Source organism: Pteronotus mesoamericanus, unplaced genomic scaffold (assembly GCF_021234165.1).
Source record: "Pteronotus mesoamericanus isolate MK-2021 breed Mesoamerican mustached bat unplaced genomic scaffold, CSHL_Meso_final scaffold_137, whole genome shotgun sequence".
Taxonomy (NCBI): Eukaryota; Metazoa; Chordata; class Mammalia; order Chiroptera; family Mormoopidae; genus Pteronotus; species Pteronotus mesoamericanus.
Window position 1 is genome coordinate 6,380,633 of NW_026555306.1, and position 12,778 is coordinate 6,393,410.

The 12,778-nt window shown below is 61.0% G+C and overlaps 1 protein-coding gene across 3 annotated transcripts in view; it reads right to left on the reverse strand.

Moving 5' to 3' along the window:
* SHANK1 (SH3 and multiple ankyrin repeat domains 1) overlaps positions 1–12,778 on the reverse strand; it is a 44,751-nt gene that overhangs the window by 9,878 nt on the left and 22,095 nt on the right. For 2 of the 3 annotated variants that reach the window (XM_054588750.1, XM_054588748.1), the window contains 7 exons: positions 8,937–9,019; positions 8,602–8,726; positions 7,938–8,073; positions 7,597–7,677; positions 7,035–7,058; positions 6,780–6,848; positions 6,256–6,374 (listed from right to left, as the gene is read on the reverse strand). In XM_054588750.1, the coding sequence (XP_054444725.1) occupies positions 6,256–6,374; positions 6,780–6,848; positions 7,035–7,058; positions 7,597–7,677; positions 7,938–8,073; positions 8,602–8,726; positions 8,937–9,019 (637 nt within the window). The remainder of the gene's footprint in view (positions 1–6,255; positions 6,375–6,779; positions 6,849–7,034; positions 7,059–7,596; positions 7,678–7,937; positions 8,074–8,601; positions 8,727–8,936; positions 9,020–12,778) is intronic. The other variant, XM_054588749.1, reaches the window with a different exon arrangement.

Genomic DNA, 12,778 nt, shown 5'->3' on the forward strand with positions numbered 1-12,778 from the left:
GGCTCTGCTTCCCATACCGATCGCTCCTTTGGGTGCTTGTCTCCATTCCTGCCGTCACTGCTCAAGTCCAAGGCACCACAATCGCTTGCCTGGGTGGCTGCAGTAGACTCTTCCCTTGTCTCCCTGCTGCCACCCGTGCCCCCCTCCCCGACCCCCTTCTGGTCTGCTTTCCACACAACGGTCAGAGGGATGTTTTCAAAAGGTAATTCATGTCATGCTATTGCCCTGCCTCAAATCTTACAGTCACAGCCTGCGGTGGTTAGAAAGGGATCTGAATTCCCAACTCTGGTCTTTGAGCTTCTTTGCTGAAGGCACTTCAGTGCCCCCTCCCCTCCGCCACAATGTCCCCTTGACCAGGACACTGTGCCCCAGCTGGTGTGTTACCTGCCCTTTGCTCTGAAGAATCACCCTCCCCCAAAGAGCTGATGGTACCCAAGCGGTGGGAGCCACCTGCAGCCACCTGCTGACTGGCACGCAAGTCCACAGCGGGATCAAGTCCTGAGTGCAACTCACACTCCAGAGCTCTCCGAGGGCCAGGCTGAAGGTGGGCTCCGGCAGGGAGCGGGCTTGCTGCTCCCTGCAGCCCACCCCACCTCCCTCACTCTGTTACAGCTTCCCCCTTGGCTGGCATGAGAATCCCTATCTCAGGCTCTGACTGTAGGAGAGGCTCACATACCCTGTCCGACCTAGTCCCACCTGCATCTCCTTGCTGCTCACTCTGGTCGCACCATGGTCCCCTCTCCCTGCTCCCCCAAGGCCCCAAGGCCCATCTCTGCCTTAGAAGATTTGCAAGTCCCGCATCTTCTCTCTGAAGTGGCTTCCTCCGAATTGCCACAGGTCCTTTCGGTAAGTTCTCCGCTCCACTGTCCCCTCCCAGTCACTGTCTACTGCATGTCCCTGTCCTGTTTTTTTTTTTTTTAATATTATTTTTAGAGGGAGAGGAAGGAGAAAGGGGGAGGCATATCAACATGTGGTTGCCTCTTGGGCGCCCCCTACTGGGGCCCACGACCCAGGCATGTGCCCTGACTGGGAACTGAACCGGTGACCCCCTGGTTTGCAGGCCAGTGCTCAATCCACTGAGCCACACCAGCCAGGGTCCTGTCCTGTTTTGTTTTTTTCCTGGCACTTTTCTCCATCTGAATGATCTCGTTACTTGCTTATTGTCTGATTCCTGGCCTAGAACGTCAGCTCCCTGAAGGCACCATCTATTATCCCAGGTAACACGGGTACCGTCTCGAGGGCCCCTGATACTTTTAGGGGAAATGTTTTCATTTCTTTTAAAATCAGAAGGGAAAAAATAGAATCACCCTGGATAATATTCATCTTTGTACCAACGCAGTCATAAATTACAGATTTTTTAACTTTTTTACAAGGAGGTCGGGGTTCACGAAAGCAAAATTGCTGAAGACCTATAAAAGTCCTGGATAACTGCAACTTCGTTGGTCTTGTGTGCTGGGTCCCCAGTCCCTAAATAGGGCCTGATGCTCCATAAGCTCATGTTAAATGAACAAGAGACTCAGAAAGAGCCGATGTCAGGCACTGCTATCTGGAGGTTTCTCTTACATACAGCAGAACCCCACTCTACACAATCCCTCCAAGATGTACATTTTCTACAGGAGGTGACCTCGACTGACTGGGTCACTCCTACACCCCCAAGGCCCAGCAGCACGTCAGCACAGTAGGTGATGAATAAATATGTGTAGAATGAAGGACTGATTGGAAGTGATACAAGCTCATGACAAGACAGGGACAGCACCCTGAAGGCAAACCCCTGGCTCTGTTCCCCCAAACATCCCCATGACCCAGCACCCCAAGAAAGCGTCCGGAGGTGTCTCCAGAAGATATGCCCATTCAGGCTGGTTTCCCCCATTCTGATCTTCTCCGAGCAGAATTCTCGGCCTGTCAACTCGTCTTGACTTTGGTGCATGTCTTTTGCAAACAGCCTCCTTAAGCCACTTCTCGCTAAGCCTCAGCTGAACACCTTGCTGTTTTCCACCCTGTCCTGCAGCTCATGGTGATCGTGTGGTGTCAGGGAGCCGAACTCTGCAAAAAGGGGGAGACCGGGCGGAGATGCAGAGAGACAGAGAGAGAGAGAGAGAGACAGAGAGAGAAGGGAAGAAGGAAAGCGAAGGGAGCCATTTCTGTGCAGGCCGCTTTGCCTGCTGTTTTCCGTGTAAGTCCTCACGGAACCCTCCAACTTCGGAGCTAGGGTTTACACCCATCGCGATGATAGTGAAAGAGGTTGGGGGCTGGCGGAGAAGTGTCCTGTTCTAAGTCAGCCAGTAAGAAACGAGGAAGTCGCGGAGCTCTTACAGAAAGCAGGCTGGAGTGACCAGAAAATGCTAAGATTGAGTAAGAGAGAAAAAGAAGGGCAAAGGAAAGGGGTGTGACCTGTCAGGAAGGACGCGGGGACCACTGAGGGGCAGCAGCAGGCTGGGAGGGCACTGGGGAGCGTCCAGCCTGGGGAGGGCGGGCAAGGGGGTGGCCGGGAGCAGTGGGAAGCGTCCTGCATGGGGCTCGGGATGGGAGCAGTGGGGGTCAGTGTGTCAAGGGGAGGGGCTCGGAGGGGCAAGAGAGGGGTCGAAGAGAGAGAGAGAGGAGTCACAGTGACAGAGGAAGGGTGCCCCTAAATGAAAAGGGCACAGAGTGAAGAGGCAACAGATGTACAAACTGACAGAGACATGGAGCTGGGAGGGAGGGATGAACGAACTAGCGTGGCAGAGACGTCACACTAACATCTGGAGGAGCAGTAACAGCTTCTGAGGCGGCGAACTAACAACCTGAGAGTTGAATTGACTCAAGGTGGGGCAGTCTGACCCCCGTCGACAAACGGGCAGCACACGCTCCGGCGCCTGGGGGGCAGCCAATCAGGGCGCGCCGGGCGCGCGTGACGTCATCGGGAGCCGGGCAGACTCCTCCCCAGCGAGTGGTCCGGAGGGCCAGCCTCCTGCTGTGCCACCTCGTGGGTGGCCCGTGGGTCTGGTGCCCCAGGGACAAGAGTATGTGCTCTTGCGCCGAACAGCGGCTGGAAGGTGACGATGGGCTGGGAAATTAGCGCCGCGGAGACAGCCCCTCTCTCAGCGGGGAGAGGAGTGGGAGACAGATGGAGAGACAGAGATAGACAAAGGGAGAGATGGGGGAGAGAGAGACATGGAGGGACACAGAGGCAGAGATTTGGGCCCAGAGAGGGGGAGAGACAGAGGCCGAGAGACAAGAGGGGAAATGACACAGCGATGGGAAGGAGAAGGGAGCCGATGAGGCAGGAAAGCCGGCCCCGAGAGACCCTGAGGCAGAGCGCGCTGACGCTGTCCCCGGGGGTAAGACAGGCAGAGAATGCAGCCAAGAAGTTGCGATAAAAATAATCGGAGGGAGAAACCGGGTCCGGAGGAAGGCTGAGACCTGCACCCATGCAAAGGCTGGGGAAGAGGATGGGCAGGGGAGCCTTCCGTGTGGGGACAGGGGGTCGGGAGTCAGTCACCAGGTAGCAGAGACATTTGTCGAGAAGGCCAGGGACACAGAGGGGAGGACAGAGAGTTGGACAGCAAAGCCCTGGGAGGAGACAGAACCCAAAGGGCATCCTGACCTCTGGTGGATCCGCCTGGGCTCTGCGCTCCCACTGTTGGTATTGGCGGGTCTCCCCCAACCCCACAGGTTTTATGCAGAAGTATGATTTTTAGGGAGGGCTGCAACCTCCCAATTCTTAAGTTTGTAACAGTGGCGTCTCATACAATATTTTGCAATTGCTCGCTGCCATGCGGGTCTGATGGCCGAGGCCTCGGGCCCACACTGGGCCCCCACCCCACCTCTGGGCTAGTGCAGAAGGGTCCAAGCGGGATGCTGAAGAGGAGACGGAAACTGAAACGAATGGGAGACGGAGCCCCAGAGGACAAGGCCACACACCAAGAGAGACCACGGAGAGGAGACACAGAAATGTCCAGAAGGGGCCCCTGTGCTGACCCAGGGTGAGCAAGATCAGGATGGCTGGTGGGAAGGAAAAGAGAGCGCCCCAATACGAGAGGGAGGGCTCGGGGGAGGCCCAGAGGCAGGCGCCAGGCGAGGGAAGAAAAGGGGCGGTCCAATGGGGAAATGTCCACTGGCCTCCAGGGCGGAGGGAAGAGAGGCCCCGAGGAAGACCTCGAGCGAGCGGGCGGGGCGGGCGGGCAGCCGGTGTTATTGTCGGCCAGTGTTTGGGCCCATCCAGGGGTGTCTTTGGAGCTCCAGGGGTGAACTGCGTGAGAGCCAGGATCTCGTCTATCCTGTAAGCTCCGTTCACGCAGAGGGGCTGGCGCCCTGGCTGCCTGGCGCCTCATGGGGGCTCCAGGCTGTCACTGAATAAGTGCTCAGCACTGACCTATGGTACTGCCGGGTCTCTGGGGTGCGTGAGTCCCGACGGGGTCTCCCGCTTGTCATACTGTGGCCCGGGGTGCTCACCCTCTGTTGAGAACCCGCTGTGCTAGGAGCTGACCTTACCCATTCCTTGGAAGAACCAGCAGGACCGGCTTTCGCCCCGTTTTACAGAACAGGAATCTGAGGTGCGGAGACATTAAGTAGCGTGATCCAAGTGAGCCGGAGAACGTGGGGATTTGAAGGCAGGTCTGCACAGCTCTGTGGGGGCCCTTGTTGGGGTTCTTACCCTGGCCTTGCTGGGGAGGTGGGCACAGGAGGCGGCCTCACAGCCCCAAGGACCTCAGACTCCTTGAGCAACCAAGGACAGGTGCGGAGAGAGGATCTACTGCACGCAGGGGCACTCTGCCAAGCCCTGGGAAGGGACCAAGGACCCTCCACCTCTAAGGTGGAAGGAAATTCTAGCAGGCTGGGTACAAGACGTCCCGTCTGCATTTCATTCTTGTGAAAGTCCCAGATCCTCTAGAGTAGGCTGTGCACTTGGACGGGAGAAAAACTACGTCTTTATTTTCACTATCCTCCAACTAAAATGCAACATCTCCTCAATTAAAAAAATGTAGGTCACAAATCATAGTAGTGTTAGCAAGACCTGTGACTATATCCCCAACAGAAATCACAGATATTTCCATATCCCATCGCAGTGGTTGCAATTTCTCAAAATAGTATTTTATGCTCCTTCTGTCTTGGAAATTAGAGTAGTTAAGATCCACCACCAGATCTTGCTAGCTAACATGTTGACGAAAAGGAACTAGTGTTACGATTTCATAAATTTGCTTTTTAAAAATATTGTGATAACTGCACTTCAGCATAATTGGCTTCCTTTGTTACCCTATGCATTTTATTGTATGCCTCTGTAAGCATAATTCTCAGCACTATGCCAGCCCACCAAAGGGGTCCATGCCCCCGCCCCCAAGCCAAAGAACCTAGTTTTAGAGTAAATGGTCCCTTGGCCGCCAGGGGGTGGGTATGGCCTGTGGGAAGAGGGTTCAGAGGCCGGGGGCAGAGGGCAGCGCCGGGGCAGAGAGGCAGCAAGTGCTGAGGGAGAGGGAGGGCCGAGAGTGAGCCCTGGAGGCGGGGCGGGGGGGGGGGGGGGAGGGATGGGATGTTTGCGCGGAGAGGCACAGATCAGTGGGGACGACAGCCGACAGCCAGGGAGGGACCAGCACGGCCCTGCCCCGAAGAACCAGGGCTGTAGCTGGACCATGGATCCAGCGGCCCGACTTCCTGGGTTGAAATCCTGGCTCATCCCGAGCCTCAGTCTCCCCGCTGTGAGTGGGCTACCATGAGAACCTCACAGGGCAGTTCTAAGACATGAACGGCGGGATCCATGTACGACGTACTGTCTAAAATACTACCAACGCGGCTACAGGTAGCCTCTGTCACAGGGCAGAGCAGGCAGGGCCAAGACAAAGATCATAATTAATATTTCAGTAACTAGCACTTGTGGAGCACCCATTAGTGTGCGCTGGGCCTGTGCCAGGGATCTCCGCTGGGACACGGGCTTACCTCCCCTGAGATCTCAGAGGTGGGACAGGCAGGGACAGGGAGGGAGCGGGCGTGAGGAGCGGGCATGAAGAGAGGAGTGCGGGGCTGAGAGAGAGACAGAGAGACAGACAGGACGGATCTGGGGGGGTGGCGAGAACAAGGAGGAAGAGGGTGGGCAGAGAGGGAAGGAGGCCCTAGCGTGGGGGGAAAGAAGCGGACCCCGGAAGAGTGGTACCCCCAGGACCGGCATTAAATGAGGGAGCTCAGGAAGTGTCCGCGAGGAAAGGGGTGGCGGCCCCCGGGGGGCCTGTGCACCCCTCAGGTTCCCCTCCCCCGAGAGCCCGTTCCCCAGCCCGGGCTGCCTACCTCAGTGGCGAAGAAGCCTTTGGGCCGGTGTTTGCCCAGGGACGCGAGGCCGCCGGGCCCCGGGCTCTCGCTTGCACTGATGGTCTGCTGCGCTGCGGCCAGAATTTCATCCAGTTTGTCTAAGGGGGAGGCAGAAGACGGGTGGAGACCCAGCGAGACCAAGAGGGCTTTGGACTCCAGCAGAGGCAAAGGCAGAGCTGCCAGGGGCCCACACGGCGGCCACTTGTGAGAAGAGGACACGCCCGAGTCCATCCCGGTGGACAGGCAGGCCGGGCGGAGACACGACCCCGAGCCCAGCAGGCGCGACCCAGCGATGGGCAGGAGCGAGGGCAGCCGACAGGGCAGCCACCGTGGGAGGGGGAGCTCTGACCTGCGGGCTGGGGCGAGGCTGGATATGAGGGTGGTCGGCGGCCCTGGGAGGGACAGAGCGGCCTCGACACAGCCGGGGCGGGGGAGGGGAGGGCGTGGGGTCAGGGCCCTGGGCTGCCGGGGGAGCAGAGGGGAGCAGGGGCGGGCCATCTTACTGAGCGCCATCTGATACACGGTCCGCTTTTTCTCCATGCTGGGCACGGGCGCAGGCTGCTGTTCGTACTCTGTGGGCAAAGGGTGCGCTGTAGCCCAGGGGCGCCCACGGGGGGCGGGGCGGAGCGGCTCGGCCCGGGGTGTGGCCGGCGTGCGCGCGCAGCGCGAGTGGGGCAGTGAGGGGCCGGGACGGGGAGGGGCGAGTCCGCCGGCAGGATCGGGAGGGGGGCCCTCCCGCCAGTCCTGTGCCCACTCACCACTCTTCTTCTTCCAGGGGGAGACTAGCCCGGGGGGGAGGCAGTAGAGGAGCCAAGAGTTAGGACTTCAGGGGGAGGCGAGGGGCCCCCTGTCTGGAACGCCCGCCTCCCGCAGGGCCCCGGGCTGGGGACAGTCAGTTGCCTGACCTGCCCCCGTCATTGGACACTGGACCCCCAGGTCCGCTCTGTCTGGAGGGAGGGGGCTGGCCTTCCTTTCTGTCCGTGAGGGTGGGGGCAACCGGTGCGGGGTGATGAAGAAGAGGGGGTCGGGCAGGCGGAGAGGGACGAGGAAGGCGACGGACCCTCAGAAAGGGACAGACAGACCCGGAGAGACCCCGACAGAGAAACAAATACGAGAGGACAGAGGCACGTCTCGACCTTCAGACCTTAGGCGCCCCTTCCCAGCGACACACACGCAGGCCAGAGAGGCTGGCCGTGGACGGGGACAGGATGAGGACGAGGACCCTTGGTCACTAACAACACTAACGAACTCGAGGACGGTCCCGCCCCCGCTGCCCCTTTCCCTCTCGGCACCTGGGGCCCAGCAGCCCCACAGGCTCACCCATCTCCTCCAGCTCTGAGGTCATGGACTTGGAACGCAGGGAGATGGCTGGGGGTGGGAGCCGCTTAGCCTGCTGGGGCGCTGAAGAGGGGACGTGCGGGTCAGGCATCGGTACCGCGGGGAAAAGCCCCGTGACCCCCCTCCAACACCGCCGCAGCGCTTCCAGAGCTCGGGAAAGAGCCACCGCCAGCACGAGCGAACTCTCCCTGCCTCAGTTTCTCCCCAGAGGGGCCACGGACAAGGAACCTTAAGGAAGGGAAGGGCAGCCGTGGGGAGTGCTCCTACGGGCCTTAGTCTCGTGGCAGCGGCGTGCCAGGCCGGGCCACGCAGTAGGGGGTCACCTTTCTTATGGACAGCCTCATCCAGGTCCGGGTGCCTGGTGACCATCACCACCTTGACCATCAGCGTGTTGCCTCCTTGGCGGATCATGTTCACCACCTGTCGGTGGCCGACCTTCACCACGTTCTGCCCGTTCACCTGCGGCACAGACACCCCCACGTGACGCCCAGCGGGGGAGGGAGGGGTGCTTTCAGCTTCCGAGTCCCCTGTCGGGGGCACCGTGGGTCACTCGTCCCTCCCTCGGGCCCTCCCCACCGCCCTCTTCCCTTGCAAGGCCCCACCTCCGGGTCCCCGTCACTCTCCGGGCCGCAGGGCCGTGGAAGGCGCTGGCCCACCCCGCTCGCCCCCTCTCTCCCTCTTTGTCTGCCTTGCAGGGAGAGACAGAGAGAGAGAGGGAGAAAGAACGTGCGTGGATGAGGGGACAGCTCTGTCATCTTTTGAGATACTTCAGAAAGCCCTTCGGATTAAATCCATGAAGATAGCGGAGGAAGCCCGGTGCCAAAGGAGAATCTGGACTTGGGCAACCAGACCCTGGCGTGGATGACAAGGGGCCTTCGGATTTGTCAGCGGGGTCCCAGGGAAGAGAGGGGTGTCCTTGGCAGGTGGGCCGGGGGCTGGGGCAGGGCGCCCCCCCTACCCCCCGCCAGAGCGGGGGGCCGGACTCACCTCGATGAGGAAGTCTCCCATGCGCAGCCCCGCGCGCCATGCCACGCCGCCCTCGTCCACCGACTCCAGGTACTGCAGCGCCGGGAAGGCCGGGGTGGGGGTGAACTCCTCGATGGGGGTCTGCGCTGCAGATGGGAGGAGCCGGCGGGGTCGGAGGGGAGGGGGTGGAGAGGCCGAGCAGGGGATGGGGCTCAGACCCAAGTCACAGAGGCCTCACCGTAGCTGAGGGACCAGCACCCAGGGGTTGGGGCGGTGGGCGGGCTGGGGTCCCCGCCCCGTCCATCCCCGGGGGGGTGGGAGAGCCCTTCTCCCTTCCCCTCCCGGCCGGCACTCACCCTTGGCCCCCCGGAGCACGAACCCAAACCCCTCACTGTCCTTCTTCTGCAGCAGAACTGTCTTCTCCTTAATGATGTAATCGCTGGGGGGGAGGGCAGGGAGGGGCGGGACGGGGGTGGGGCGGGTGGAGAAGGGATCATGAGACTCGGAGCCAGGCCCCGCCGCCGGCAGCCGCCCCGGGGCCCCAGCCCCTGCGCCAGGACCTGCGCCGGGACCGCTCATCGCACCTGGGAGCGTCCTCACCCACTCTGCTGCGAGCGCGCGCTCGCTCGCTCGCTCGCTCGCGGCACCTCTGACAGGCCTCCCCCGCGGAGCTCTGAGTGCCTGCTCTCCCACTCACTCTTTCCTCATTCATCCATCCGAGCATCCATCCACCCATCCATTCAGCAAGCAGCCACCAAGCCCACTGTGCAGCAGGCGCAGACCCAGGGGCGGGGAGGCACACTGGCAGATCACCAGACAGCCGGCCTCGAACCCCTGCCAGCCACTTCTTGTCTGTGACCTTGAGCTCATGACTTGAACCTTTTGGGTCTCAGTTTCCTCATCTACAAGAGCAGGTTCCACGTTGCAAGTTGCTGTGGTAGCAAAGCACATGTAGCGTTCAGCACAGCGCCCCGGCACGTCACGTGTGCTCAGTAGAACTCCTTTGCTGTCTCCGGTCAAGTTTTTAAGTCAAGAGGACACGTGTGTTTTGCTGATACCCCTCCCAAGCCTGACTCTATATATACTACAGCGATACCTCCCCGGGTCCCCAAGCATATTGTAACACTGCTTATTCGGCACTGTCCAATATGGTGGCCACTAGCTGCGTGTGGCTATTTATATATGCAGATTAATTAAAAATTAAATTGAAAAAAATTCAGCCCCTCAGTCTCATTAGCGACACTTCAAAGGGCCATGTGAGGCTGGTGGCTCCCACGCTGGACGGCGCAGACACGGAACCTTCCACAGCTGAGGACAGCGTAGTGGACAGCGCTGACTTCTACATTCCCTGGGGTAGCTCACAGGGGTCTCCTGCACGCAGGGGGCAGACTCTGGTAAGACGCAGACTACCCGTGAACATGCGGATGGTGCTCAGGGAGGCCGCAAAAGCCTGCTGGCACGCTCAGGGAGCGCTCCCACCCGCGGGAACCTCCGCCGTGATCTGCGTATCTCAATACCTGCCCAGGTCGCTCAGGGGCGGCCCCCACACCTCACCGTCACTGCTGTGGACCCCAACGTCACACGTCTCTTCCATTCCAGGCACCCAGTGTACAGCAGGAGCACCCAAACACCCCGGCTGCAACCCCACTCCCTTCAGAACACGCAGGAACACCAAGACAAGCAGAGCGCACAGCCGGCTGCGCCCCAGCGCCCTGCGGTTACGTCTGAGATCGCGCCTCCAGCGCACACGCGGACCCCCTCGGCACGTTCCTGGAGCCTCCGCCGGCCCCAACACCCACCAGTAACAGCGCGTGTGCTCCTCGCGCACTCCAGTTACCTGCCCCCACAGACTCGGCAACACAGCCCTCCACGAATACTCCAGTATATTTCAGTAACAGCCCCACACGTCCCAGTATGCTCCAATAATAACTCCCCCTCACTTTGATCTCAGTATATTCCCATCACACGCCCCCTGAACACATCCCAGCGCACACCAATAATACCTAATGTGCTCCTGCTTTATTCCAGGAACCGCCCCTGCCCAGCCACACAGCGCCCTGTACACTCCCATGACACCCCACGACTTCCACCGTTGCAGCCATACATTTGTACCCCAGCGACAGCGTTCTGCACATGCGCAGGTACGCCAGCCCGGCCCCCGCTCCCCACCCCGTACGGTAACTTGTGTGCTTGACAGCACGCGTGTGTACACGTAGGCTCACCCCTTGCAACTGCCCTTGCTCAGAGTTCGCCACGGTCCAGCCAGCATGCCCCACGCACTCCATGAAGCCCTTGTCCCCACCTCTGTCCCCACCACGTATGCTGATGGCCTCCTCTGAACCCGCATGCCCTTGCTGCCCCCATGGCCCTACCAGGTCTGCAGGGCGCCCCCAGGGCCAGCAGTACCCTCCAGCCCTCCTTTATCTCTCATTTACAGCCAGTTCGCTCTCCTTCGTCCATGCCACGAACCCCGACCTTCCCCACACTGTCCCCCTGGCCCCGGAATCTCGCCTTTGCCCCCACATTGGCCTGACGCCCCCCACGTAAGCCTTCCCCGCGTACCCCACATCCTCCAATACAAGTCAAGAAACCTCCCACATCCGTTGCAAGCCCAGGAGAAGCACGTGCTGTGTGCGAGGCAGCACTGGAAACCTTCACAGCCAAGCAGGGCCTCGCCAGCCTCGGGGGCAGGGGCCAGTGCCGTCCCCACTTTACGAGTCAAGACCCAGAGGCACAGACGGGGAAGCCGTTTACCTGAGGTCACAGAGTGAAGAACATTCTTCAGCAACTCCCACGGAAATACCTGGGCAACGGCAGCGGTAACACCTGCAGGCTCCGCGGCACCCAAAGCCTCGAGCACAGACGCACCTGCCCCGAGCCCGGCACCCTGAGCGCCTTCCAGCGCCTGAAATCGATCCCGGGCCACGCCAACAGCACAGCAGCGGCGCGGAACGTTCGCTGAACCCCCCCTCGGGCCCGCCGGCGTTCCAAGCAGTTGACATTGACTTATTCGTTTAGTCCTCGGAACAGCCCTGGGGTTGGGAATTGACTGTTAACTGTTCCCATTTTACGGATGAAGACACTGAGGCACGGAGAAATAACTTGCTCCAAATTACAGCTGCTAGCGTAGGTCCAAGCCCAGATTTGAATCCCCCACCGACAACCCACACACCCAATGGCGCCCAAACGCCCCCCAATCACCGCAGGAGCCCCTTCTCCCTCCTTCTCAAGTGTCCCCTTCACCTACATGCTCCGCCCCTCCCCCTCCTGTGACTTCCTCGCCCGGTCCCCAGCTACACGCAGTGGCTCCCTCATCCCACCACCCTCTCCTTGAACTTCCGACTGCACTGCTGGCCCCCCCCCCCCCCCCCCCCGCACAGCTTCCTGCGACCGTGTGGTCCCTCTCCCTCACTCCCGTGTGTCCCCTCCCCGCCTCTGCCCCTTGCTGCCGGCTCCCCCATGGCATCCGCACGCTTCCTGCGCCCTGACCCCCATCAGCCCTCACTTCCCAAGGCCCTGTCACACCCACGGGGCCGCCCCTCCACCTCCCACTGGGGCCTGGCGGGCACACCCCCAGCCCCTTTCCCCGAAATGTCTTCCTGTGACCTCTCCTTCCTCTGGTGCCATCTCCCCCTTCCTTGCCCTCACCCCATGCCCCCGCCCCCGCCCCCGCCCCCGCCCCCCTGCATGAATGCCGCCGTGCCCCCTACAGCACCCTGGGCTCCTCTCATGCTCCCTGGCCCCCCCATTATCCGTGACAGCCTCTGCCCCCTCCTGCCCCTCAACTCACTGGGACACACGCCTTCCACCTCCTGTTACTTGCAACCGCATTTCACCTCCATTTCCCGCACCCTCTGTCTGCACTGCCTAGATCCCCGCCCCCAAACCCCCTCGCTTTCCTGCATTCCCTCCTTACCCCATGGCCCCGCAGGCTCCGCGCCCTCCCCGCTCCGGCGCTCCCCACTCCGGCATGCGGCTCTCCCCCATCTGTCCTCCTCCCCGCCCGGACCCTCGCACCGCCCCCCCTCCGGTCTCGCTGCCCACGCAGCACCCCATTCACCATCCGCTCGCTCTGTACTGCCGACCGCCTGCCCTGCGGGGACGCACACAATGTGCTCCCCCAGGCCGCCCCGCCGCGGCCCCGGGCGGCCTGCGGGCCTCAGCAGCCAGCCCTTGTTCTCCGGATCCCACACACGGG